The sequence below is a fragment of the Aspergillus bombycis genome (assembly GCF_001792695.1).
Source record: "Aspergillus bombycis strain NRRL26010 chromosome Unknown contig00013, whole genome shotgun sequence".
Classification (NCBI taxonomy): Eukaryota; Fungi; Ascomycota; class Eurotiomycetes; order Eurotiales; family Aspergillaceae; genus Aspergillus; species Aspergillus bombycis.
The window spans coordinates 109743-137383 of NW_019170015.1; the positions used below are offsets into that span (position 1 = coordinate 109743).

The window sequence follows — 27641 nt, forward strand, 5'->3', positions numbered from 1 at the left end:
GAAATGGCGTCTCTGGTCATTGCTGGGAGTTATGGATGAATCTATCTTGGAATTTATCATTGATACCATCTATTATCATTTATTCTAGAATGCTTTGGATCAGGAAAGATGACATGTTCTTTGCAATAACAATCAACTGGGTAGATAGGTGGCTACCTACAGTGTTAAATAAAAGCATCAATTGGAGTGGGAATCCAATACGCTGAGTTCTTCAAAGAACGCCAATGCAGGTGTAAACAGGAAGGCTATCAACGTGAATCACGGCCTCCAAGAAAGGGGGGGGAATAAAAATAGATGAGGTGAAAGGGTGTAAATGGATGAACAGTAATTGTTGTACACGATAGGGATATTTGGGAACCGAAGCAAAATTAGCACCCTCGAGACACAGCCGGCCGGATAACTCATATAGAATCATTACTTTTTGTACATATAACGCAAGGGAGATTCAAAGCTCATGGCTCATGGGCACCCATTGCACCCGGCAGCGGGCCATCAAGGTCTATACTCTCTACAGACCTTTTGTTCTCACCACTTTCCCGGAAGAGGTTGGAGAAGTACTTGCTGGCATTCTCACTTTCAACCTTGGTCTTGCTGACTTCTTGCTTGCGTCTTCCGAGGTCTTCAATATCTTGGGCGAGACTGGCCTGGAGATTATTGGCCGGGATACGGAGAACTCGCCGGACTTCAGTCGAGATCCGGGTAGCGTTCGAATGTACGTAGTCTTTCTCTTCAAGAGCAGCGGCGATCTTGCGTGAGAGGCGGGGAGGCAGTGTAGTGGGAATTGTAGAAAGTACGTATGCCGCGGTCAAAGCAGCTGTTCAGGTTAGTTTTGCCCTCAAGGATCCGGTACGAATTAAACACTTACCAGCAGCGACAATACCCGGAACTAGGAGGCGTCGCAAGTTGTTGGGTCCAAGGAACTTAGCTGCACTAAACGCGCTGTCAACCCAGCTAATACCGCCGAAGACTCTGCCTCCGAGGACAGTGACAGCCGTCATGGCCATTCCTGTTCCGGCCACCTTCTCTTGCCGCTCCCAAATGCCAGCAATATCGAAGAAATCCAATAGTTCAACTTCGGTATCGACTTGTTTGGCAAATGTATGGCGTCGACTACGGCGGAACATCATATCGGCACGGAAATTCAAGGGTGCGAATTTGTCTCCAACGTGAAGAAGACCAATCTTTTGAATGGCTTCTACACCGTCTACTGTCTTTACGCGCGCATAGTCCTCGCAAGCTGAAGCTGCGGCAGATATTTGCTCCAGCATGGCTAACTTCAAATCTTCCGCATACTGGAATGCAGAGAAGATACCAGGGTATTCAACACCCAAATCAGCCTCTGAGACGCGAGTAATAGTGTCCGACAAGGTCGACCGCGTATGGTTGTAGACATCTTCGCATGAATCATCAATATTTTTCTCAACCTGCACGTCGAGCTCTATTTTCTTCTTCTGGCCGCCTTCATACGCTGGCTCGAGCTCTGCCAATTCTTCTGTGACACGCTTGAGTTCGGATTGGGCAATGTCGCGATTGGCGGAGGCTAGGGAGTTCAAATCTCCAAGCAAGTTGAGAAGATAAGTTCTGGCAGGGGCGAGCTTCGAGCGAGAACGCTTTTCGAGAACAAATCGTCGCAAAGAGCTTTCGAGATTTTCGAAATCCTGGATCTTCTGTTTCTCCTTCCCTTTGTCTTTGCCTTTGCCTTTGGGCTTACTGTCGTCGTCATCATCACCATCCCCGTCGGAATCGAAGCCCCCGCCACCACCGGAGCCAGAACTTTCCACGGACATAGGAGGCGCAACAGGAACGGCATTGCTTGATACGAAATGAACGAGTTCCGCAGCTTCCTTGTACGTACGAGGGCTAAGTTTGTTGATTTGATCCAGAATCATTCGCTCACACCGTTGCTTGTCGCGAATCTGATCGAATCCGTTGACAACGATAAACATGTATGCTTTTTCTTTTGCCGCGTTGTGAATAAAATCCTTGGCTGAAAGCGTGAAATGATTGGCAGCGGAAACGACAAACACAACAACATCAATCTCTTCCTGCCGAGCAAAAACAGCGGTTGTCTTCAAGGAATCGGAGTTCAAGCCAGGGGCATCAATCAAAGCAATATCGACGACCCCATTGTTCAGTAGAGACTCGTCAATGGTTCGCACGTCCTTAACGTAGACCTTGCATTGCATGTATTTGGAGTTGTCAATCACGATATTCTCGAGCTCAGTCAAGGGATACACGTCGTATGTGCTCTCATCGTTGCGATTGTAATCTACGTCCTTGTGGACTGCATGCACCTCCTCAACTCCGCTGTTCTCCCGCGCATCAAGAACCTCACAGAAAATGCTGGTACAAGGTTGCTGGTCTTCGGGCAGCACCTTGCGGCGCAGCAGAGCATTACAGAAAGTCGATTTTCCCGCATTAAGGTCACCAGTGATCAAAACCTTGCTTGAAGTATCCTCGATCCTGTCACGTAGCGAGAGAAGGTGCTTGACACTCTGGCTGATCTTTCCGTCCAAAAGAGACGCAATAGAGGCCTTTTCCAACGAATGTACTAACTCCACTTGAGACAGAGCACCTAGCTTCAAGTCAAGCTTCAGAATAGAGAATTCTTGCGCTATCTGCGGGGTTATCAACCTCGGTTCTGGCGCTGGCCGACGTTCCGCAGCGGCACTTGATTCCGCTGCAGCCAGGTCGTCGCTATTTGATACCGTAGCTGCTCGTCTAATAGGTCCAGGTCTAAATTCCCCTTGTTGAATGTCGCTGTCGTCGAAGAATGACTGCGCCTGGCGCAACGCGGGTCTGTCTGAAGGAGAATCCGGAGTATCTCGTACCGACGGGTAGTGGGCAGGCCATTGACGGTTCATGTCCTGGAGGTCCTTCAAAGTATCGAGAGTCCGTGTAATAGCGCGTCCGAGCTTCGTCCTGTTGGAGTTGCTATAGAGCGGTTAGAACTTTCATTCGGCTGTTTTGTGGTCGCAAACGTACTATTGTAGCTGGTGAACATGGCTCGCCACTACCTGTCGTTCATGTTCCGCTGCAGAAAACCCAAGTTAATATACTATACATCCCCAGAAGATACCGGTGATGCTAGGAATAACCAACCTGCTGGATTCCACTGTCCTGGAAGTGTTGGAGTATGCACCGGGGTCGGTCTATCCACCATCATATCTGATCGCCAATCGCTACCCACATCACCATCCCTCAAACTGCCACTCGTGATGCTATCACCATAGCCCGAGTCTCTGTTCAACGATGCCATCAAGGCCGTCGCGCTCTCCGATGTCGAACCATTTCCAACGGTCATGTACGCGGGCGGGGCGTTCGGGAAGAAAGGGTACTCGGACGCTTCCTGCTGCGGAGGATGTCTTGACGAACCCTCACCGGCAGAGGAACCGCCGTTGCCGGGAAAATACTCCTGACTCATGACGAAAAGGATGTGCGGTGCATGGAAGTCGAAAGGTCAGGCAAGATGCGATGAAACGGAACTTGTTTTTTCGTCAGTCGGGAGACCCGCTTACATGAGCATAAAAACGGCGTGGGAATTCCATGTCCCAAAAGGGGTTGGTCGCCGCCATGTGACTGTTGCCCCCGTAATTTTATTAGTTTGGATCCGCCCGTTCGGCGTATTAGTTCTTAGGTTTGATGTCACCGCGCGGCTTCGGATCGTATCAGATATTCCCCTCCCCAATCCCGCTCTCTTCATTTGTACATTCTACGCAGCCTCTTTGGTTTCATTTCGAACCGTTTTGCACTGGAGATCTTTTGTGACTGGCCAAGATGAATGTATGTTGTCCGTTGTTATTTGCCGTACCTAGTTTCCCGCTTACGCTGTTCATTGTCTAGGTTATCGAATGGGCATTCGGAAAGCGCATGACACCAGCAGAGCGCCTTCGCAAACATCAAAGGGCTCTTGACCGGACACAGCGCGAATTGGATCGGGAGAGAACCAAGCTGGAAAATCAGGAAAAGAAGCTGGTGCAAGACATCAAGAAGAGCGCCAAGAATGGTCAGATTGGAGCCTGCAAGATCCAGGCCAAAGACCTGGTCAGGACGAGACGGTATGAATACCAAAGGAGCTCAGTTTGCATGCCATGATCATGAGCTAATGGAGATTACTGGGTCTAGGTACATCCAGAAATTCTATCAAATGCGAACGCAACTTCAAGCGATTTCCCTTCGCATTCAGGTAGGATGGTCCCGAGGCGTACGAATAGCGGTGCCTGTTACTCACTTGATATTGTGCAGACCGTTCGCAGCAACGAGCAGATGATGCAATCGATGAAAGGTGCCACAATGCTATTGGGTAGTATGAACCGACAAATGAACCTTCCCGCGCTGCAACGAATCGCTATGGAATTTGAACGAGAAAATGATATTATGGATCAGCGACAAGAAATGATGGATGACGCGATTGACGAAGCAACTGGAATGGAGGGCGAGGACGAAGATAGCGAAGATATTGTCAAGGAAGTCTTGGATGAAATAGGTGTAGATCTCAGCCAGGCGGTTCGTGTTCTCTTCTTCGCCCACGATAGAGCTGTGCATATACTAACTTTTATTCTTGAACAGCTGGGTGAGACACCAACCGACATACAGAAGACTGCAGTCGGTGAGACTCGAGTTGCCCAACCAGTTGGTGCTGGGGGAAGCTCAGCCGATGACGATCTACAAGCCAGGCTGGACAGCCTTCGACGGTGATCATGAGCTCTGATTGTTCCTTTGTTATATTTTGTGTCCTTCAAGCCTCGCTCCCATCCATAACCGGTTTACTCTTTGCATCGATTACGACGCCACTTCATTCATGTCAGATTAATGTGATACACTCAGCAATCCAGACAGTTCGCCACATGGCTTTGGATATGAGTGCTTCGGTGCTAAAAGTCTCTAAGGGCTTTTACGCATTGTAGTAACGTGAATTTCAGGCTAATTCATACCTATTCATCAATCATAACCTATACCTATACTATCAGTGTTAATCCTAATGACAAGGATGCGTTACTTTGTGATAGGACAACACGCCGGAAAAACCATCTTCCTGTAAATTACATTTCCTGTATCATATCTATGACACAGAAACGTCAGTCTGAGCCCATGATCCATGGTACAGGTTAGATAGGCTCGGAGGCTAAACTGATGCCTATCAGGCATACCACATAGATGTAATAAAGTTTATGCTAGGTTAAAAAGGTCCGTTGTCAGCAATACCCAGCATTGCCAACTTTAATTATTATTATTATTATTACACTCCATCCCGTTAACCTTGTGTTTGACACGATAAGATGGGCCACGTGGGGCCGAAGGTGGTTGCAATTGCATGAAGGAACGCAGCAGTGTGATCAATTCGTTCGCTTGTAGAAGTATATGAAGATTTCCAATAAGGTGAGTTGTATTGCAGGACTACTTCCCAGTAGGTACTCCGTCTTTAGTATCTGAAGAGATCTCCGATATTCCATACTTATTTCTTCAACTTTAGGTTTCTATATTTAATTAAAGATAGATGGCATCGGTCCGGTAGCATAAAAGCTCGGGTATCTTAGTCTCTCAATCATCTCCACGACCCACTTAGTGACCTGGCCGTAGATGTCCGCTGGTCGCTTTCTTTACTACAACAGATCACCCTGCACCTGGCATAGGGCAAGTTGTCGTTTTGGCGGGTTTGAAGGAAATCTCAGTGTCTCAGACGCCCCCTCCGCTCCTCTCAACGAACATGCTTAAGAAAGCTCTGCACAGTTCCTCATCAGATGTATGTACACTCGACCTGGTTGAATAACTACGTGATCCAAATTGTATGGAGCGTTAGTGGTCATGATCAAGACGCGGCCTTTATACGATAAGAAATTGGTAATCCTATTTTCAATAGTCCAGAAAAAAAGAAAGCTGTGCTGCTGAGTAGATCGCGTATATCTGAATATTGCCTGGGGACGAGCTTATACTCACATCAATTCCGGTAACATCAACGTTCCCCGAAAACAACATGCAATGGAAGGGCCCCTCAGAAAATAGGTTAATGAACTGAGACGCATTCGCATCGTGATGTAACAGACCTAGTACATAGGTGTCTTAAGATAAAGAGGGCCAAAGTATATCTTTTCGGCATAGCTGCGAAGCAAAATCCACGCTATATAATAAACACAAAGAGCAATTTCTGAAAACAGTCATGTTCAAATCCAAGATATTGCACGCCAACTCCACGACAGACGGGATTCTCTACCACGTGTCTAGAGCCAGCGACAAGTCTTTCTCATTGTACATGTCTGCCTTGGGATCCTGAGGGTTTGTTCGGAAAATATATCCAGACGCCGAGGTCTATTACCAATCAAGAACTTTTAAGTTGAAGACTAGCTGGATTTAGAACCGATGAGGGGTTGCCCCATATAAATATGGGATGCTTTCTCAAGATAGAATGCAAATATTAAAGACTCACGCTGCTCGATTAACCTCGTCACTTCAATCAAGAGTCCTCTCGGCGTCCCAATCATCTTTGAATACAATATGCCCACCGTTGAGGAGAGAGTAAAGGCAATAGTCGCAGAGCAGCTTGACTATAAGCCAGAGGAGGTAGGGGCCTCCATCTATCTATTATGTTACTTAATCTTAACAGCTCCTTTGTAGATAAAGAATGATGCCAGCATTGTGGATGACCTGGGTGCCGATTCTCTTAGCACAGTCGAACTTGTATTGGCCATAGAAGGGGTAAGGCCATTGATCCACAGCGCCCCTCCTTCATAATTTCCGTGCTCTATAGATTTACTGACTAGGCGACCAGGAGTTCGAGCTGGACATTTCGGATGAAGCTGCAGAACAGCTCAAAACTAGTAAGTGTCTCCAAATGTCATGTTCTATTGCGTATGCTAATCCCAGACCCGTGTGGACAGCCCAAGACATCATTGACTATGTCATAAAGCACCGGGACGAATGATTGGCTTGCCATATTTGATCTTCGTTGTGCAATCTAGTTATTGTAGTAGGCGAATAAGCAGCTTAGAAAATGTAGTTGACAAAACAGTCTATAGAGGGGCTTCGCAATTCAACAAGCCGACCCCAGCCAAGAGTCGGGTAATTGTTCTGTGCTGCTCCCTATAAATTAGATAAATGAGGTTGTAGCACCACCGTCCGACCATAAATCGGGCCACTACCAAACTGCCGAAAACTGATATCATTCCCTTTCCATACCCTCTCGGTGTTGGTACCGAAATTTGCCATATTCCCAGAATCAGACGAATCCTGACCCGCGAGAACTCAAAATATGTCGAGCGATTCAGCAAACGGATCTTCAGTGAATCGGAGCGTGATGCTTTTCAACAGCGGCATGATAAAGTCTTACGGTTGAAAAGGGATCTAGATACTGCAGTATGCAGGACCGATGAGAAGAGTCTTCAACAGGACGATTATGACCGAGAGCTATGGAGACTGTCAAGCTGGGTTGGTGGGCGGTAAGGCAAATTAGTAAAACTACAGTGAGGGTACGCTAATCAAGGATTAGATTTGCCGCTAAAGAAGCTGTAATGAAAGCTGTCTCTCCGCAGCGCCTTGGATGGCATCATGCTGAGGTACTGGTGCTTCCGGGACAAATGAAGCCACTGCTAGTGATACACAATTTTCAGCATGTAGATGCCACCGAGGGGAATAGCAAGAATCGACAGCCGGTCAGAAAGCACGCTGCGCAGCTTTCAATTAGTTATGATGGGGAGTACGCCATTGCAACTGTTCTGGCTGCGATTTATTGAAGAGGGTGGAACTGGCAGGCATGGCTGATAAGATAGGGTTGTCTCTAGGGCTTCGCTCGTATGCTTTAGTAAGAATTCGGATTCCGACTGTTTACCTGAGGCATGCACTGTAATGTAGGCAGGTTTCGGTTACGTTTTGCTTCCTACACGTACCATACATCTCTACATCATAATACTACGGAACAGGCGTACCTCAGAATGGCATATCTTGGCGTTAGGGCTTGGAAAACAACTAGAGGACAGACTATGAAGCCATTTCCGGAATTTTTGACAAGGGGTGAATGAAGAGTAGTAAGTCATTCAATGGCAGGGAGTTTGTCGCTTGTCTTCCAATATACAAGATAATTACAGGCTAGGGGATACAGGGGGACTCCAGCGCGAATAAAAGTTTGGTGAAGCTCATCTAAGATTGACTGGATATATGACTCTGTTCACCTCCCAAAATACAGTTGATTGTAGCATTCTATCAAAGAGCGGACGGATAGGCCAGGAGGAAGTTGTATAATACCGAACCACAGTGTCCCTCCCTGCCTCCAGTAGAAACACCATTATACATTCCCCTACGCCATTCTCCAAAGGCAGCTATAGCCTATCTGCGCAACAATCACGTTTGAACTTCTCTTTCCATGGATCCATTCCGGTACATTCTGTCATAGGGATTGCAGACTTGAACTTGATATTCATGATACAGGATCCTATTCCTAAACTCCCATACTACTAGAATCAGTACATAGACCACACTAGTAATGATGCATAATTAATAATGATCTTACCGCGGCATCCGGATGACAGGGGATCTTCCAGTCGTATGAGCCATCCTTATTAGGTTGGTTTTTAGATCCCAGGCGTGTGTCCCTTCTGATAATGCATCTACCGTGTGGGTATAGAGTAGTTGGACCATGACCTGTCTTTTATAGTCAACTCCATGACAAGTGATCGTTTTGTGGTTTCACTTACACCCTGCGCCCACTCATCTGGTTTGACCTTTAGGATTATCTTTTTGCGAGGGGGCTCATCGCCTGGAGGCTGATTGTCCTGAGGGGGCTGATCACCCTTCGGGGACACTTCGTCGTGAGGTCTCTTGTGGGTTACAACCGGGTCTTCTGGGGGAGCTCTTTTGACCCAAAGTGACGCTTCGTCATCATTGGTTGGAACAGCAATGGCACCAACGTCACCAACATTGTCTTCGCTATTAAGTATATAGCCAGGAGCCGAACCGTTATAGGCGGGAGCCACGCTGACACTGGTGTCATCACCGATTGGAACCGCACCTCCAGGGCACGCAAGAACTGCAAGAGCAAAGGTAGAGAAAATAGTAGTCTTCATTTTTGCGATGTTTAAAAGTATAGAAGTGACCAGCACTGGAAGAAGTGAAATGATAAAGAAAACTGACTGACAGGAAAATGAAATGAACGGTCTTGGTTGATAAAGAGATGTCTTCATGCTAGAAGATGGACGTCCTTATATAGCTGATATGCCAAGGCGCAATTCTATGAGAAGCACAGAGCGCTCGAGAGCTTTGATGGTTCTTCATTAGAATTCGTAGTCACGGTTACTTTGCCCAACTGTGCTACGTGTCCAGTTGAGCTATTTTGTTGTGTCTGTTTATACTGCTTTCCAGTGTATGTAGCTTTAATTTAGGTTCTTTGAATCCATAACATGGACTTATCAAGGAGTGATCGACATAATCTTCAATGGCCGGCTGGATACACAGTACTAGAGTTTGGGGTTCAGTTTTCTCCTTAGATCTCCAAAATAGATTTCCAAAAAAACATGTTAGTTGCATTGGCATACGCAATAGCTCATAACTTCATTGAATAGTTATAGATGACATAGGAGTTCAGATATAGAATAAACAGACAATTTAACTTATAAGGGCTTCCCAGAACAGAAGCTCTAGCTTCAACGCCAAAATAGTAACCTACAAGGGTGGTCTATCAGGACTAAGCCTAAGGAAAGCTTTTACTGGGGACGCTCTGTTATATGCTTGGCTGGGCAGATGGCTGAAAGCCTTTCCCGCTCGTCTCACGCCCGCCGTTAGAAATAGTGCGGCCTACAATTGCCATTAGTTTAAATGGTTGTAGTTGATACATGAATGCTACAAAGAACAACATCCCTATAACTTAGATTCCTATATTGAGCAATTATATCTACTTGCAACGATCAATTGTTAACAGAGGATCGTTTTTGAAAATCGCTCCGTAGCACATGTGTAACTTACAGAAACAATAAATTCTTCTCATCAGAAGTTTCCTAGAACTTGACAACCTCCTGAGAAACATCAAATCGCGTTGCCCTTGACCGAAGGGGGTGCGGTGTTGTCTTGAAGGCAACACTTGGACGTGGTATGTTGATGACTCTCGGTGTTATATGTGCCACTAATAGAGAGTTATATATCAAACTACTTTATAGGATTCGAATCTCTAAGTCTAGACTACTGTCTGCTGTTTTCGAGTATTACACGGGCAAAGGGCTAGCAAAGAGCATGTAGCATTCTGGCTCCCCTCAGTGTATGCACATCTTCGCCTTGAATACTGTTGCTATATGGAAAATGAATGATCTGACTTATAGACGCGGGTTTTATTTGGATAGCCAAGCACTCATTATGTTCAATTATCGGGTTAATCCAAATATACTATCTGTAAGAATACGTGTCCGGGCAAGCGTATTCCTAACTGGGCTAAAAGGTTAGTATACTAAATTAGACCCTAGGGTTTGATGCGTGGTTTGCCCTGATCGTACTCTGTATAGCTATATCGTGAGCCTGCGGCACTGATTCTTTGAAGTATATACAATAGATTAGATTGATACGTAGTGAAATGTTTTGTATAATGACTTTTACGTTTTTGATTATATAGTATGGGACTTTTCCACTTCTATAGTAAATAATATCGATTTTCAACAATTACTTAATAATATAATTTGCGATTGCAAGTAGTAGAGAGTTACCGACCTCCTAAATAGACGGAGGTCTTTACGGAGTACATTCTTTGTATACACGCGGTAACTATGGTTTCTCCGACTCAGTAGTAATGAGTGGGTCAACTAATCATCGGCTACCTCGTAGAGTACAGGACTGCCTCAGCCTACAAGGAATAGACTGAAGGCGTACTCCATACTCCGTAGTTGGGATCCCATCCGCCGTTACGGAGTATGTGACATACAATCTATAGGTTCAATAAATGACAACACACTGGGCTGAACCGAAATACCTAAGCCCTAGGCCCTAAGCTGAGGTATAGAAGGTAACTGCTGACTGAATAATACTATACACCTAACTAGTACTAGTTATCGTGATCTAGTTCTGGGTTTAGGCGGGTCGAGTATCCAGATTTTGATACGGAGTGCAGGGTCAAGGTACTAGTAGTAAGGTACTCCGGAGCTCGTATTGAGATCAGATCGTCGAAAACCCGATCCCGTGGTGGGTCGGGGACGGGTTTTAACTTTGGAACCTGAACCCGACCTGCGGACCACTTTAATTGCTGCGTAATTCACGCCGTGCTAACTAACTTATGGTAGTTTGTTTACCATATACGGCCAAAACTACCAAAACTACCAAAACTACCAAGGTTACCAAAAGATCCAGGTACTGCTCATGACTCTGTGGGCACACTTCCGTATCGAAATTACACAATTTTCATGGATCAATGAAATTTCTATAAGTTATTGGTGTGGCGGTCAACTGCCGCGTGTCTCACAGTAGTAACTTCAGCAGCTGAAGATCCACGTCGCAATGCCTCTAACCTTGATAGGTTTAGAGGTGCCAAGGTTTGGGATTCTGTGGGTTAGTCCGTCCCGACTTAACGCGTGCTGCCCTTACTACTTAGCCAAAACAAATATCCTAGACGAATTGTCCATCTATATGCTTTTGGACCAAAAGTTTTGGTACAAAAGCCATAAAGCTACAGCAGGAGGACACCATGGTTCTTCTTGAGGTTGAGCAGAAGTTCAGCTTCAACCCTCTACTTCGCAATGTTTTCCGACGCAACAAGGGCAGCCCTCCATTCTTAAGTCTAACAAGTCGGGGAACTCAACGCTTCTCTGATGCTTACTTTGATCGTGGAAACATCTTTTCTGACAATGGAATATGGATTCGAAAGCGCGAGGGAGCCTGGGAACTGAAAAAGCGAGTTGAAGGGAGCTTCACTCGAACCGCATTCGAGGAAATCAGTGACTACAGTCGAATCCAGAAGATTGTGGGCCAGTTTCTACCGGATACCCTGGAGAAAAAGGGGGATAATCTGGGACTGGACATCATCTGTCAGTTTACCACGACAAGAGAGTCATTTCTGGCCGATGAAAAGTTTTCGGTCATGCTGGATAGTACGGACTTCGGCCATGCCGTGGGGGAAATTGAACTTACCCATGAAAACGCCCAGGAGGCGCACCGAGATATCGACGTCTTTATGAAGAAATACTCGTGGTTCTTTGACAACAGTCGGCCTAAGGGAAAGCTTACGGCTTACTTTGAAAAGTTCGGCTCTCCAGCTTGAGATAAAACCGTAAGTGGCATAATTCTAAGATGCTGGATCCCTTCTATAAAAAAAACACGCTGAACTTCCTAGGCGCCAAAAATGTACAAAACAAAGAAAATGAGAAATCCAAGCAGAGACTGTCAGGTAGTTATCGCAGCATGAACCATCAAGTCGGATGATGGTCCGCTATGGGCGACCTACCATCCGGCAGCCACGGCAATTTACTATCATGGTCTCGCAGAGACGGTCCCGCGACATTAAGTTCAGAGTTTAACGTGAGACGGCTTCAATAAAAGCCTGCTTTACTGAGTCATATCCTTCATCCAAGTCACCGGTGCAATCGATCTATAAATTCTTAGTAGAGCAAATACCATAAAAAGTCGTTTCACTGACCTCAATGACCTGCCCTTGTGCTCTCAACTTGTCAACCACAGGTATGGTTTGAGCATAGTATCCTTGTATCCTCTTACGGAAAGTAATCTCATTATCGTCGACTCTTCCAGATGTTTTGTGTCTATTAAGAACTCGTCGCAGGAGGACATCTTCAGGGCCTTGGAAAAAAAGCGTCGCGCAACAATGGCCGAACTATGACTTGGTTAGATTCCCGTTCTCAATCTCAGGTTCCGTGGGGATGCGCAGCTACCTGGTCCTCAAAAGCCACAAGTTGCTCCAGACTACGAGGAAAGCCATCCATCAGAAACGTATTTCGGCCATTTCTCACGTGCTCGTCCACTGCATCCTGTATTGCCGCCATCACGATCTCAAGTGGGACAATTCCACCCCCGGTCATGGTGTTTTTAATCAACGATGAAAGCTCTGAGTTCTGTTGGTTTCGAAGGAGATCGCCAACGGAGAGGTGGACAACATCGAAATCGCTCGCGAGTCTCGTGCATTGGGTTCCTTTTCCTACTCCAGGACCACCTTTAGAAGGTGTATAGTCAGTATCCACTGAATCTGAAATGGAAGGCAACCATAAACCAACGTTACCTAGAATGAATATAATTTTGGGTTTCTTGGAAGAAGGGGGCATTGTAGACATAATCATTATGCTTTTTATTTCCCCACAACACTGTTATGCAAAGACTTGACGTAGGTTCAGGCGGGGAAGGAATACTGACAACTAAGTACTTAAATGCACCACCATGACTGTTATATGTGTTCAGCTGCACATTCAGCCGCGTGCTCAAACCCATTATTATTCGGCCCCACTTCATTCTAACCGAGCTGAATCTATAGATCTCTCTGTGACGTGGTATATTATATTTGTTGGCTCCTAGTGGCTAGTAGATGTAGATCATCAACGCTATATACCCCACCACAGCTGAGAACCGCTCGATCCCCAGCTGAAAGCGTTCGCGTAGCTGCCCAATTTGAGCTGCTTCGTGACCCCGAAAATATGGTATGATATATTTGGCCCCTTTATCCAAGTTCCCTTCTTGCAAAATCGAAGGAGCAAAAGCCGTATCAGAATGCTTATCTCTCTCATTATCGCAGGAATAATTGTTCTTTGCATCGGGGTGCGGTGGTTCAGACAAAGAAGGCAACAAGCCCCTCTCTCAGTCAATTATCATTTTACGCGCCGATGCAATTACGAATGTGGTTTTTGCTTCCACACCGCGAAGACCTCCTACCTCGAGCCGCTTGAATCAGCAAAGAAGGGACTCGCACTATTGAAGAATGCTGGGATGCGGAAGATAAACTTCGCCGGCGGGGAGCCACTGCTCTACCCAAAGCACCTTGGATCGATGATTAAATTTTGCAAAGAGGAACTGCAGATCGAGTCGGTATCGATAGTCACGAACGGGAGCCGACTGACGAAAAGCTTTCTCTCAACATATGGCAAGTACATCGATATTATTGCCGTGTCGTGCGACTCGTTCCGGGAGGAGACCAACGTCAAGATAGGGCGAGGAACTGGAGCGCATCTGGACAACATCACCCGGATATCAGAACTGTGTGTACAGCATGGGATCAAATTTAAGTTGAATACAGTGGTGAATCGGTTCAACTTCGATGAGGATATGAACGCCTCTATTGCGAAGATCAACCCATTCCGGTGGAAGTGTTTCCAGGTCTTGATCGTGGAGGACGAGAATGATTCCAGCGACACTCTGCGTGATGCGAGAAAATTCGCCATCACGGACGAGGAATATGAGCTCTTCTGCAAGACCCACGCCCACAACAAATGCTTTATTGCTGAGTCGAATAAGGTGATGAAGAGCTCCTATCTAATCATGGACGAATACATGCGTTTCCTCAATAAGGGTACTGGAGAACCAACGCCGTCTATTCTGGAAGTTGGTGTAAACAACGCTTTACACCGTGTTCACTTTGATAAAGAGAACTTTTTTCTGCGTGGTGGAGTGTATGACTGGGTTAGAACTCCCGAGTCTTGTGGTACTACTAGTGATCCAAAGCTGGACTGGTGATGAATAAGCTAGTGTTGAGCATTGTCTCCTGCGGCTAACCCACACCTGCTGGGTAGTGAAGCATGAGGCGAGTATTCAGTATCACCTCTGCGTATGGGGCTGGACTGGAATAGAGGAAGGGTGAATTGTGATGAAGGGGTTCTGTCCTGCACATTTAAGACTCTTTCTAGGCTTCGTTTACAGCGTTGGTCTTCTCTGTACATAAAGTTATGATGATGAAGAAATTGGGTTCTATTGTAATTGAACAACTGTCACCAGCGTGGTACGGGTGGAACCGACCGCTGATTTATTTACAGGGGCGGGTATACTACTAGTAGTAGCAGAAGCCAGAACCCGCTCCGCGTATTGGGTTTAGAGGTCTAAAACGGGCCTAGATTCAAGGAACCCGCGCCAATCAAATTAGGCAAGGTTAGCTGGTCGGACATACCGATCTTACCTGCTTACTACTGTAAAGTAGATAGACAGAGAGTCTACTATACGGGGATCCAACAATGGAAACGTATAGGATAGGCAAAAAATGACAGAAATGAGAGACAATGATTTTAGTATTAAAACTCGCAAGGAATTTCCTTTGTATTTTATGTGTTTAGATAGCGTTCTGGACGAGATTCTACCTTAGAAGCACCTGCATAGCTAGACGTTCAATAGTTAAGTTAGTTCAGTAGCAATATCCCTTTCGGATCGGGTTGAAAAGAGAATTCCGCATCCCGGAAATTATTTCCGGCTATTGACACGGACCAGGAGGCTGCTCTTGACATCCCCAGGAACGATTGTTGCTACCCCCTTCCTATCCACTGTCTACCAGGAGACAATACACTATACGATGGAACGTCCTGGTCAGTATATGTTCTGCGTAAGAGGGATCTCCAACGCTGATATCAGCATAACCCCGGGAAAGTTTCACTTTCCAGTCTCACGAGTATCAACTCCCTAAACGGCCGACGGTCGTCGTATGTATCGATGGCTTTGACCTAGGTTTGCTCCAGTCTAGAGTCGACAGAGGCCTGCTCCAAATTTGCCACCTTCCTGAAGAACGGTTTTCATACAACCGGAATGACATGGATGCCCTCATCCGCCAACCCTAACAATGTATCAATCATCGCGGGTGCGCCCCCAAGCATCCATAGCATCGCCGGGAACTTCTTCCTAGACCGCTCGACCGGCAAGGAAACCATGATCTGCGACGGCTCATTACTCTGTGAATCCACACTGCTCGAGCAAATGTTCGTGTAGCAGCTGTAGCGGCCAAGGATAAGCTGCGGAGGAAAAGGTGACGCCGCATTCTTACGAGTACGGGCACGAGAACGTTACTTGCATACCAAACATGCAAACTTTGTTACATTGCCCGTCGCTACCAAAAGGTATACGGTACTGAATGCCAATAGGGGAGGCTACGCCAACGCCACTAAGCCGAGATAGTCACCAGACCTACAAATCGCGATGAGTGGCTCTGCTCTTCCACCTGAATCTTGGAGAGAGTTCAAGATGTGTGGGCATTAGGCAACGCCACAAGAAAGTTCGCATTGAGGACCAATAAGACCGGATCACCGTAGACAGCCGAAAGCAGCTGTTCCTCGTTCCGGTTCACCATCGTACAGTTGTCTCAAGGAAAGGAATTGATGGAGCTTGTGTTTCTACCAGAATCGAAAGGAAAATTGGGTAACATGGCGCTGAGAGAAGTTACACTTCCGTTAAAAATGGGGTAAGCCCATCGTTGAGTTACATGAGACATAGAAAGCCGAGACCCTTAATGTCAGCTGGCATTGAAATACTTGGGGCTTGAAAACAGATACAAGTTGATGATCTTTGAAGAACAGCCTGCTTACATTGGTGATCACCCTCCGCAGTTTTCTGCAAGGGATAAGGACGAACCCCACCCTGGCTATGAAACGCTACCAGCATGGTCCAAGGGAATGGGAATGTGGCAGGCCTTTACTATCATGTACCCCTCATTTGGTACGAATTGTATGACTGACATAGAGCCTGGTAGTGAGTGATTGTACTTGGCGAGACAAGGGTACTGGCGAATTAGCAGGCACGATAGATCCTGTAAATGATTTCAGGTAGCCATAATCCACTAATCATCGTCATTTTCTGGATTCAGCGCATGTCATGGGTAGCAGCAGTACGCAAGGATGCTCAAGCCTAGAAGAGGAGTTGGTAGTAAGTGGCTACGTTTTGCAAGACGAGATGCTACGCTACTTTGAGTGTGATCATTTTAGTGCAACCAGTACTATTACGAGTAGCATGGCGCGGGGCATGATGCGATTTCGTGAAGACTTCTATCTGTACTCTATTACAGCTATTCAAACGCATTGTATGGGATAGCAATACATGAACTTTCGTTCACTTGGGATAAAGGGAGACTTTGGATGCGACAAAAGGAATTGTTTAGGAAACTGAGTCCTGCGGTTCTCAAAGGAAAAGTCACTCAGCCAAAACATTCACCACTCAATCCAATGGTTCAGGAGGCTTTGGATCATCTAGAGGAAGAGCCAATTGACCAACAAGTCTGTGCTAACCGACATTGTTCTGGACTGCGCCGAGACACATGTTCTGTGCATTGAGCTATGTCCGCCGTAAAAAGACTCATTGGCGAGGCCCTGGAAGGCTAATCACGTTGTCAATTCTATATTCGGTTTCCCATGCGTACTTACCTAAATAACTTGGATGAATGACTACCACCGAGTCAGCTGGCTTACAAGTCTTGACCTAAATAGGACAGATTCTGAGGCGAGAAAACTATATAAGCCTCTACAAACCCCTATGACTCTACCATCTATTTCTCATCACAACAAGATCTGATTCTCATCCATCATCTTCCCATAGAAATACTCCACCTCGTTTCTTCTCAAGTTTACAAAGAACTCATATCTACCATAATGAAGTTCCTGCATACCGTTGCCCTTATTGCTACCTTGACCGTCGCCAGCGCTACGCCGACTGGTAGTACTCCGTCCCAATGCACTACCGCGCAAGCTAATAAATGCTGCACTGGCTTGACTAACGGCATTTTGAATCTGAATGTTCTCCCCGCGCTTTGTCTCCGTAAGGGATTACCCTGCCTTTGCGCTCTGTGTTTTCGCTAATAGCATGTCAGCTCTCGTTGGAAGTTGCAACAACCAGGCAGCCTGCTGCGAGACTAATGGCATTGTAAGTTTCAGGGCTGGAGATATCTAGGGACAAATACTCATGAACTCATCACAGGGCCTTTTGAACTGCCTCACTGTTCAGGTTTAGATGAGCAGACGCTTGGATATGCAAAGATGTACCAACTTGGGTACAGCTATTGGGATACGGCTTGCACTGACGTATGAACTTTTGTCCTTTTTTTCGTTTTATTGCTATTATTCTTGTGTTTTGGAGGAGGACATGAACATGATGCGTCGCTTGTATGGATACACTCATTTAGTACGGGCATAAACCCAAATCACAATGCAACGCCTAAGTGGATGTTAGTTGTTCTGAAAGTGCAAGAGTAGTAGAGGATAAAGCAGAGCTGTCCTGAATCTATACATCTCAGATAGCTGTTGGTACATGTTGGCAAGCCAAGATACAAACCTTGCCAAGTATCTTTTGACCACCAAGTCCCTCATCTAGTTTGAGGATGTTCTTATTCTCTATAGTGTTCCTGCTTTAGTGTTTGATGTTGTCCCGGATATTGATATTACTGCGGATGTCCTCGCTAAGGCTGGGTGGACTTTTGATATACAAGAACCATATCTTATTGGGAATACAGAAATATACTCGGTAGACTTCTTTCAATAGCAACTAATATCCCCTGGTAGCGAAACGAGAATTGTCCTTCTTCCTGCTCTAGACTGAAGATTTCCTCTCGCTACTGGTATACAGTCGGGAATAGAGACTAGTACACTGCCGTTTCGGAGATACTAGCAGACTATTCACAATACACTATTACAGGACCAGTATAAGTTGAGGGAATGCTGCGCTTCTCGTGATAATAAAGATCCATTCACACCGCCGGTAGATCTTGTTCGCAAGCCAGTTGAAGAAGAGCAATAGAAAGAATACACTATGAAAGTGTTTCCAAGATGCCATGTGGAATTAACATATGTTAAGCCCACTTCAATATGGATATTCTTTATGTCTGCTTGGTAATTTCCCTGGGTTTGCATTCATTGGTGAGCCAAGCATCTATCTGTATGCATGGTATTGAACTCCGCTTCTGCACATGAAAAACGAACTTTTCGGAAAATCTCAGACTCAACCAATCCAGAGAGGATTCTATTGGGTATGCTCCAGGACTGCTCAGTCTGTCGACAGAAATAATACCATGAATAGATCAAAGGGTTGATAACTGATCAGAAGACCGAGAAGAGACGAAAGTAGTAGCAATAGCTAGTACACTTCGCAAAACGGCGTCAAAGATGGTCGTTTTTGACCGAGTGCTGATCATATCATCATTCTCTGGAGTAATTAATCAAGGCTGGCTTGATATATCCACAGCAGAAAACTCGCTAGAACTCAGTTGACCAATTTAGATGATCTAAAAAATCTTTTTAGAATAGAAATATCATATATGTTGAGATTTAAGAAACTAATCAAGTATCCTTGTCATCAATATAACCACTGCCACTCCGCTAAACCTTGTTGAATCTACTTGCTCGTTCACTAGCCTAGACGTCTTTCCTGGTACCGAGGTTGGTAGCTTTGATGTTAGGGAATAAATCAAACGCAACATATCAATAAAACCAACTCTGTCCATATAATCCTTACCTCTATCGAGCTTTTTCTCCCTATATTAAGTCTTCGTTATCTCCTTGTCTCGAGAAGTATCTCTGGCTTCTACCTTGGTCCTAAATCACAGAATAAGTGTTGTGCCAGTGGACTACTAGCTCAAGAAAGCACTGGCCACCAACCGGGGTTATTTTTAATTTATTTTACCTTCCTTCATTTCCCTTTGCAAAAGAGCGGTGACAAAGAAGAACGATTCGTCAGCACAATCAAGATTCTCACCACCGGTCAGACGGAGGGAGTGGCTATCGGTGCTCAGATCAACAAGCAACGCGGGCGAGACCCGGAACTAAGTCCCAAAACAGCAAGGAAGACAAAAGCGACTGGCAGTAGGAAGTTTCCCTAGAACACCCGGCACGTTTGTGTATGTATGTATGTATGTATGTATGTATGTATGGAATGCAGAACGCATTGGAGAAACTTAGGACAATCTCCACTTGCCCTAACCCGGCTACGGGTACTGTACATGAACTATCGGCAGGGATTAAGTATTCCGTACTCCTTGGAAAGAGAACACGAAGAAGATAACGGTTATGAGACTGGTAATTATTGTATTTCCTTTTATTTATTTTCTCTCACGAGAGAGAGTTTTCTGTGAAGATTGGGCATGATGCGGACGACCACTCCCCAAGTGTTTCAGCCATGAGCAATAGGAGAAATGAGTCAGAGCGGTAAGAAATCATGGGCTGTGGCATAGTCTATACCCCCATTAAATTGTCTGTTATTTTCTCTGGCCTATCACAAAGCAATTCTGTCACAGTGTATGCGGGGACACTGCAGAGATCGTCGGGGATTGAATATAACGCGGACGTCGATTGGTACCTTCATTTCCCATGGAGTGTGATGGAGGGTGGGCGATGGAAAAAAATTTTCGATGCACGAGGGACCGGGGTCGTGTCCAAGGATTGAGAAATTAAACTGTGTAGGGGAGCCGTGGAAGCAATAAATGTTTATCTCGGAAGATTGACGATTCGTCTTGCAAAAGAAAAATAAAGAAAGAAAAACTAGGTTCTATATAAACGTGCCGGGTGTGCGACGCTGGATCAGAAGTAAGCAGTAAGCAGTACCACTCGACTAGTTTCACAAATCCGTCCACTGAATAAACAATCATCATTGCTTTCCTGCATTGATCCGATGTTATGGACGTAATCCTACATCAAAGGGGATTTGAAATGCTTGACGCTAAGGACACCTTTCTGACTTTCTTAGGCGATGGGTGCCTGCCTGCCTGTCTTGGCTGCATTTCGCCTGCATCGCTCGTCACAAAAGAAAACCCAATGGAAGGACCGAGTCGGTCGAATGTGAGAAGGAAAAACAAGAAAAAGACCCATTTTGTTTTCACCAACGGTTGTCCGGTTACGTTATGGTATAACTTCTGAGGACTTGAACAGCACCTTGTTGCTTGAAGAAAGGCTGTAGTGGAAGTGACACAGCTGACCGGCCGGATGCCCTAACTTTCTACCCAACTTCCGAGCTGTTTCCAGGCAGATGGAGGTAGCCTATTATTGTCTCCGTATTTTTATCTTCTTGATTCCAATCGCTTTGGATCTCGCATAGCCACCTTCCTGCGGCTGAGGATCCCCTCCAATACAATACCATGCTTTCGAGTCTTTCACCGCGAGAAAAGGTGAGTGCGTGACAGCAGCCTCACTATTGACAATGCCCAGGTGTTTCTGCGCCCTGTTCACCTCGTGTTGCTGGGCGCTATCTGAAGAAGAAGAAAAGAAAAAAAAAAGGCACTGGTGCTCGGTGCTCTTCTGAGATCTGGACTTTTGTGTGTAATGGAGGGTGAATCCGCCAATGATGGCGAAGAGAAATGCTAGCCTTACTACGGGTGAAATCAGCCTGGGGCCTGGTGAGGTCGGGGATTTTCCCTGCCGTCGGACGTGCAGTCATCAAAAGCTAAAGATGACCAGGCAGAAGTACAGTACATTACAAGGATCTTCCACGGTCTGAAACACAGCCATATTATGTTTGTCCTGGACCGGCCGATACCTGGACGTGAAAAAGCCGACTTACCCCTCCTGGGTAGGTCAAGATAGGAGAAAGATATTATAATATGCTTTGACCCTCGACTTTGTTCGAAGACTTTCTCTCCCTCTGTTTCTTTCTTGTTTAGTAGTCTTTCTGCAGTATACCCCCTGTCCGGTTTGTCTTGTTGATTCTGTTCGGTGTCTTGCAATTGTTTGTCGGGTCTACGCACGGCTTACTACGCCTGGTCTTACTCATTGTTTATCTGCCCCTGCTACAGGCGGAGTCCTCCGGGATATGGCGGTCATTAACCAGAAAACCACGCCGCCGGTGCCTCCCGCCCACCATGCACCGGTTCAACAGCCAGTGAATCCTGCTCTCTATCCAGCTGTTTACCAAGGGCTCCCAGCGGGACTCTACCACCCGTCGGCTTATCCGGGGGCCTATCCATTCGCTCACTCGGCACCGCGCCAAGCTTCCTATCCAACGCCTCACCCAGGATCTCACTCAGCAGCCCACCAGGCGTCTCATCCAGCGCCTCATCCGGCAGGCCATCCAGGTGTTCACCCTGCAGGTCATCCCGGAGGTCATCCTGGAGTCCACCATGGAGGCCACCATGGAGGCCACCAAGTGGGACATCATGGAGGCCAACAAGAAGGATACTCAGGGGCCTCTCGCACGACCCATACTGCCACCCCGCGCTCCATAGATCCCGCCAAGGTCGCCGAAGCAATGGCCCGCCTGAATGTCAATACGGAGAGAGCAGCCTCAGGAAATCGGCAGAAAGCGCCGGACTCTACCTCGGCAAAGGAGTCCACCGCGGCAAAAGTGACAGATTCACGCCCCTACTTTTATATTGGGTATACCTTCTTCAAGAAAGATGCAACCCCTGGCCACAAGCCCACCTGGAGCCAGGTGGAAAAGAGCCAAATGCACCTGACGCAAGCGGAGTTGATCGGCATGGTCCAGAAACGGGCAAAGAAGCTCCCCGGCGTCCAACAGTACCAGTCACTTTCAAAGGCAAAGCGCACCCATGTGGACCAACTCATCAACGAGCTCAAGAAGGAGGACTCGCACCTAGAATGGACTTGTGCATATGTCAAGGAAGAAGAACGACAGATGAAAGGAAAGAACAATAAGCGCGGAGACTATGAGACTGTTTCCATGGACGTTGTGATCATGGGGAAGCCTATTACCTCTTCGCGTCCCAAGGTGGCGCAAGTGGAGTTCGACTTACCTAGCAAGTCTAAGGAGAGGGTTGAACCCAATGCCGAAAATCCCGTGGCCGTTGATGAACCTCGGCCATTGGACCCAGAGATTAGAAATGCCCCTCAGTGGACAAGACCTAATATGGGTCATGCACAACAACCCCCCATGGTGCAGGTGCACAATATTCCACGGCAGCTTAACCCTGAGTTCACTCAGCAAGCTCCACCACCACCGCCTCCCCCTCCTCAGCCTCAGGCACAGCAGGCGGGAGGAAGACCATTGGTTAACCATGGGCATCTGCCACAAGGAGTTCCAGCCCATTTCTCCTTGGGGGTACACCCACAGGCAGCTATGCCCCACGTCGCGCGGGCCGCTCCAGAGAAGGGTCCCGCAATTGACGTCCTAAAGGAACAAGCCAGAGGCGTGGCGAGCGCTGGTGCACAACCACACATGCCCCAGGTCGCGAGAGTTGTCCCAGAGAAAGGCCCCACTGTTGAGGTCTTGAAGGAGCATGTTAGAGGGGTCCCTGTGGGCGCTGGTACGCACCCACAGGTAGCCATGCCCCACACCACGAGGACTGCTCCGGAGAATGGCCCAGCTATTGAGGTGCTAAAGGAGCATGTCAGAGGCGTTCCGAACGCTGGTGCACAACACGCAGGAATCAATAACGTGTACAGCCCAGCCGGGGTGCCGGTAACCAATAACCACCCACGGAGAGAGCATTCCCATCCCTATGAATCTCGTTCTTTTGAGAACGTCACCCAAGGAGGTAGTGTCAAACCACCCAACTTGGCGGAACCAGAGATAGAACTGGCTCCCGACTCCAGCAGTATTGGGGATGACGATTCGGAGATTTTCGACTTTGAAGATGTTAGCTCAGTTACAGATGACTCTGAACATGAGGGAGAGACACGCAAAGAAGCGCAGCCCTGGCGTGGAAGTCTCTTTCGCCGACATTCCTCTACTTCAAGGCGCCCTGGACCATCTCGATACCGCTCCCACTACCGGAAACAACCCTCGGGTTCGTCTGACAACAGGCACGGTCGTACCAAGTACCCCAGTGATTATGTTGATGTGATCCCCGCCGACAGTAGGGATTCCGACAAGCAACTATGGAGGGTCCATAGCCGAGAGGTTGCTCGGCAGACCCGAGATCGCCCGAAGATTATCCACGCCCCTGTTAGTTCCGAGGATTTGGATGCACCCGAGTTCGACGAGAGATATCGTGGGCTACGAGCTCGCAACGATATTCGCACCCGAATTCTCGATGATCGGGAAGCAAGACTTGAGCGCCGAGAGAAGCAGCTGGACCATCGGACGAGAATGCTGGATGTGTTAGATGAAAGATTGGACGATGCCTTACGCCGACGCATGTCCCTGAGAGACGCTGGTCCGTATTACTCTCGACAGTATTATGAAAATTATTGATTTGATTTTCCTTTTCCTGCCATTTTTTGTTTCATGATTCCCCCCTTGTTTATGTTCCTGTTATCCTCGGGCCGCATTTTCTGTTAGTAGTTTCTATTATTCTTCTCGGGTGCGAGTGGGCGGCGGGTAGACGCTAATAACGTCATTCACCGGGGACCGTTTGTATACCAGTGTTGTCGAGCTCTGCTGCGTTTAGTGTACGCTTCGTGTATGTATTTTCCCAAAAGAAAACTGAATGAGTGATGAGTATGAGATATGATCTGCACCTTACCGCACTATTACTGGGATGATTGTATAGTATGGATCCGTTGAGGACAGTAACTAAGTATGTTCGAGGACCAAGTCAGCAGTTGACAGCGCATTGCATCCGGTGACGAGAACTTATCGATAAGCCCCACCACGGCTGGCCTCAGGCAGTCGAAACCCCGCCATGGAGTGGGATTGATTTGGTTCGTTTTTCTTCCGTCTTCCACCTTTTATGTCATCGCTCTTCCCTGTCGTCTGATCTTCTTCTATTCTTCCTTTCATACTTGAACTTGACAATCACACTGTCTTTCTTCAACCAAACTCATCGTATCTTACTTTCGCATACACACACATCCAAAATGCCTCGCCAATTCTTCGTCGGTGGTAACTTCAAGATGTACGACATCACCCTCACTACCACCACAACTGCCCCGCAATGCCCCCTGATGCCACACCAACCACCTGGAAGCTAACGGATGCCCTCTTTCTCTCTTGCAATACAGGAACGGTACTGCGGATAGCATTACCTCCATCATCAAGAACCTCAATGATGCCAAGCTCGACGAGACCACCGAGGTCGTCGTCTCCCCTCCTGCTCTCTACCTGACCCTCGCCCAACAGATCGCCGATGAGAAGAAGGTTGCCGTTTCCTCCCAGAACGTCTTCGACAAGCCCAACGGTGCTTTTACCGGTGAGATCTCGGTTTCCCAGCTGCAGGATGCCAAGATCCCCTGGGCCATCATTGGACACAGCGAGCGCCGTGTCATCCTGAAGGAGACCGATGAGGTATGCTTATTCTTCATCCTGCAGCACGCCTGTCGGCAATTGAGTGACTGATTGGCTTTAGTTCATTGCTCGTAAGGTTAAGGCTTCCATTGACGGTGGCATTAGCGTCATTTTCTGCATCGGTGAGACTCTTGAGGTATGGCTCACATGTCCACTTTCCGCTCTCGACCTTCCCTATTGGGGAAAATTGCATGATCTGGTTTGATTAATGTCTTGTAGGAGCGTGAGGCCAACAAGACCATTGAGATCGTCACCAAGCAGCTCAACGCTGCCGCCAAGGAGCTCACCAAGGAGCAGTGGTCCAAGGTCGTCATTGCCTACGAGCCCGTCTGGTCAGTACCTTATTCCTTGATCTCACTTCACCCTCGACTGTGATGCTAACAGTGCAACAGGGCTATCGGTACCGGCAAGGTCGCTACCACCCAGCAGGCCCAGGAGGTCCACGCCGCCATCCGCAAGTGGCTCGCCGAGGCCATCTCGCCCGAGGCCTCCGAGAACACCCGTATCATCTACGGTGGCTCCGTCAGTGAGAAGAACTGCCGCGAGCTGGCCAAGGAGGCCGATGTAGATGGCTTCCTGGTTGGCGGTGCCAGCTTGAAGCCTGCTTGTACGTTCCTTTCTTCCCCGGTTCTGCGTATTGGCAAGCTACTAACATTCCGTAATAGTTGTCGACATCATCAACGCTCGTTTGTAAAGGAATTGAGAGTGTTAATATAGGCTATAATCACTTTCTAGTTCTTTTACTGATAAATTTATGACGGTTTCGAAAATAGTTCTATGAATTAAATATCAAAATGAATATAGAAGTTCTCACATGAAAATATATCGGACAGTTCATCTATCCCGCTCTAACACTAATTATATACATTTGTGCCAAAAACCAGTTTACCTATACAACGGACCCAACACCCATTATCTGAGAAACCAAACAATTGAATAGAAATTAAGAAGAATAAAGTACTGAAACACCCACGCCCCTCCAATACGACGGCACACCCCCGCCACCACTGCTCTGCCCCGATCCAGCTGCAGCAGTCGCCCAGGAAGAAGACGAGAACGAACTCGGCCCCAATCCCACCCCAGCGCTCACCAGCAGCTCCTTCACGCGCCCCTCCCAAAGAACCCGAACATTCCACGACTGATCGACCCGAATTTTCAGAACAGAGTCCGTCGCCTCTTCCTCCTCTTGCCTCTTCTTAGGCTCCACGGGCAAAGAAGGCAAAGACGGAGGCTCAGAAGCGCGCATTTTCCGTCTCGCCCATTCCAACCCATCATCTTCATCCCGCTTCCTCGATTTCCGCCACAGTTCACAACCAGCCACCATCTCACTCTCCCAGCTGTAAACATTGAACCCGAAGCGCGAGCTAAACGCCAGATTAGGCGACGCACGGAGCGAATACGTCGTCGACAAGGAACCAGTTAGCGGTGTCAGGGTTAAGGTAAGCGTATACGGGAACGTAGAGATGGGAGTATTCTGGTTCGCCGTCGCCGACCCCGTAGCCGCTGATGCAGGCACATCCGTCGCAGCGGGGAGAGTACTAAACCTCAGACCGGTGGACATGCCAATGAGCGACGACACAGGCGAGTAATACGCCTCCGCACCGGCTGATAGAAGGGATAGGCGTGACGCGGTGGTATCTGTCGCCGACCTGGGGTCGGGTCCGAAGTTCCATAGCCCCCGCCAGCCGAATAGCGCATTATCTGTGCTGAAGAGGTACTCATTGCTGTATTTGCCTGTGTTATGTGACAATTGCGTGAGGAGGGATGCTTGCGGCGCGGACTTGGAGAGTGGGGGGCCTCTCGTCGAGCAGACAGCTAGTGTTAGTTGCATTGTTGGGGAGATGCGACGGAGGAAAAGGGCGTTTAGGGTTGTTGGGGGTGGGAGGTGTAGTGTTGCGTGCAGGAGGGTGGGCTTGCTGGCGAACGACGGTTGGACATTTTGGGGATTGTCGAGGATTGAGTTCCAGTTCCAGTCTTCGATTGGGGCAACTGGGGGCGTTACTTGGCGGTAGCCTGGGGATAGTTTGCGGAGGGGGATCAAGGCGCTTCGGCTTGGTGTATTAGTGAAGGGGACGGTGCTGTAGAGGTAGGAGACTGAGCCGTCGATTAGGCCTACTGTGCCGAGGGTGTAGCTGGTTGCGAAATTGGGGGTGGATAGAGAGGAGAGATGCACGCGTAGACGCTCGGGGGTTGAGAAATCCAGGAGGGCTGTGGCATAGTTAGTGAGGTGGATCTTTTTTAAGAGAGTAAGAGAGAAGACATTGGTACTTACACTGGGCTGTGGCCGTCAGCGACGAGTATGAATTGTCGCGGTTCCAGTTAGTCCCCTCGGCGAACGCGAGTTGGATATAATCCATGAAGTCAAGCATTGTCGGCCAATGACAGTAATTGGGATAGTAGTATGAAGAGAGAATCAAAGCCTGAACCCCCAGCTAGATCATCATGGACTAAGTTGAGAATATGCCAACGGTCTAACTGAGCGTGAGTGGTATGTCAGTCGGCGGAGGCATTTACAGCTTATTTCCCCATGCAGTTTAGATCTAATCGGATAAGCCCCGCATCAACAATATTCCGACTGTTATCAGTGAAGAAAAAAATAATTGATTTTCGAACTC

General features: G+C 47.5%; 10 protein-coding genes across 10 annotated transcripts; 7 read left to right on the forward strand and 3 right to left on the reverse strand.

Moving 5' to 3' along the window:
• Nucleotides 1–452: 452 nt before the first annotated feature.
• Nucleotides 453–3424, reverse strand: ABOM_002968 (mitofusin; the record flags this gene model as incomplete). Its single annotated transcript, XM_022530098.1, has 4 exons — nt 453–814; nt 866–2934; nt 2986–3034; nt 3103–3424. 4 exons carry the CDS (start codon nt 3422–3424, stop codon nt 453–455), a joined length of 2802 nt encoding a protein of 933 aa, XP_022392509.1.
• A 353-nt stretch (nt 3425–3777) lies between these two features.
• Nucleotides 3778–4698, forward strand: ABOM_002969 (ESCRT-III subunit protein DID4; the record flags this gene model as incomplete). The annotated part of the gene is made up of 5 exons (XM_022530099.1): nt 3778–3783; nt 3844–4058; nt 4126–4186; nt 4246–4506; nt 4570–4698. 5 exons carry the CDS (start codon nt 3778–3780, stop codon nt 4696–4698), a joined length of 672 nt encoding a protein of 223 aa, XP_022392510.1.
• Nucleotides 4699–6492: 1794 nt separating this feature from the next.
• Nucleotides 6493–6919, forward strand: ABOM_002970 (acyl carrier protein; the record flags this gene model as incomplete). Its single annotated transcript, XM_022530100.1, has 4 exons — nt 6493–6558; nt 6613–6693; nt 6767–6815; nt 6876–6919. 4 exons carry the CDS (start codon nt 6493–6495, stop codon nt 6917–6919), a joined length of 240 nt encoding a protein of 79 aa, XP_022392505.1.
• Nucleotides 6920–11647: 4728 nt separating this feature from the next.
• ABOM_002971 (uncharacterized protein) lies at nt 11648–12220 on the forward strand (the record flags this gene model as incomplete). Its single annotated transcript, XM_022530101.1, has 1 exon — nt 11648–12220. One exon carries the CDS (start codon nt 11648–11650, stop codon nt 12218–12220), a length of 573 nt encoding a protein of 190 aa, XP_022392504.1.
• Nucleotides 12221–12472: 252 nt separating this feature from the next.
• Nucleotides 12473–13232, reverse strand: ABOM_002972 (uncharacterized protein; the record flags this gene model as incomplete). Its single annotated transcript, XM_022530102.1, has 4 exons — nt 12473–12547; nt 12596–12787; nt 12846–13123; nt 13190–13232. The coding sequence occupies 4 exons, from the start codon at nt 13230–13232 to the stop codon at nt 12473–12475; spliced, it is 588 nt and encodes a 195-aa protein (XP_022392517.1).
• Nucleotides 13233–13671: 439 nt separating this feature from the next.
• ABOM_002973 (IFN-inducible and antiviral protein) lies at nt 13672–14631 on the forward strand (the record flags this gene model as incomplete). Its single annotated transcript, XM_022530103.1, has 1 exon — nt 13672–14631. The coding sequence occupies one exon, from the start codon at nt 13672–13674 to the stop codon at nt 14629–14631; it is 960 nt and encodes a 319-aa protein (XP_022392506.1).
• A 2882-nt stretch (nt 14632–17513) lies between these two features.
• ABOM_002974 (uncharacterized protein) lies at nt 17514–17871 on the forward strand (the record flags this gene model as incomplete). Its single annotated transcript, XM_022530104.1, has 3 exons — nt 17514–17679; nt 17732–17784; nt 17839–17871. 3 exons carry the CDS (start codon nt 17514–17516, stop codon nt 17869–17871), a joined length of 252 nt encoding a protein of 83 aa, XP_022392521.1.
• A 3783-nt stretch (nt 17872–21654) lies between these two features.
• On the forward strand, nt 21655–23994 carry ABOM_002975 (uncharacterized protein; the record flags this gene model as incomplete). The annotated part of the gene is made up of 1 exon (XM_022530105.1): nt 21655–23994. The coding sequence occupies one exon, from the start codon at nt 21655–21657 to the stop codon at nt 23992–23994; it is 2340 nt and encodes a 779-aa protein (XP_022392518.1).
• Nucleotides 23995–24599: 605 nt separating this feature from the next.
• Nucleotides 24600–25720, forward strand: ABOM_002976 (triose-phosphate isomerase TPI1; the record flags this gene model as incomplete). Its single annotated transcript, XM_022530106.1, has 6 exons — nt 24600–24637; nt 24744–25026; nt 25088–25162; nt 25246–25358; nt 25419–25633; nt 25692–25720. 6 exons carry the CDS (start codon nt 24600–24602, stop codon nt 25718–25720), a joined length of 753 nt encoding a protein of 250 aa, XP_022392508.1.
• Nucleotides 25721–25969: 249 nt separating this feature from the next.
• ABOM_002977 (mitochondrial distribution and morphology protein 10) lies at nt 25970–27395 on the reverse strand (the record flags this gene model as incomplete). Its single annotated transcript, XM_022530107.1, has 2 exons — nt 25970–27234; nt 27299–27395. The coding sequence occupies 2 exons, from the start codon at nt 27393–27395 to the stop codon at nt 25970–25972; spliced, it is 1362 nt and encodes a 453-aa protein (XP_022392507.1).
• Nucleotides 27396–27641: the final 246 nt, after the last annotated feature.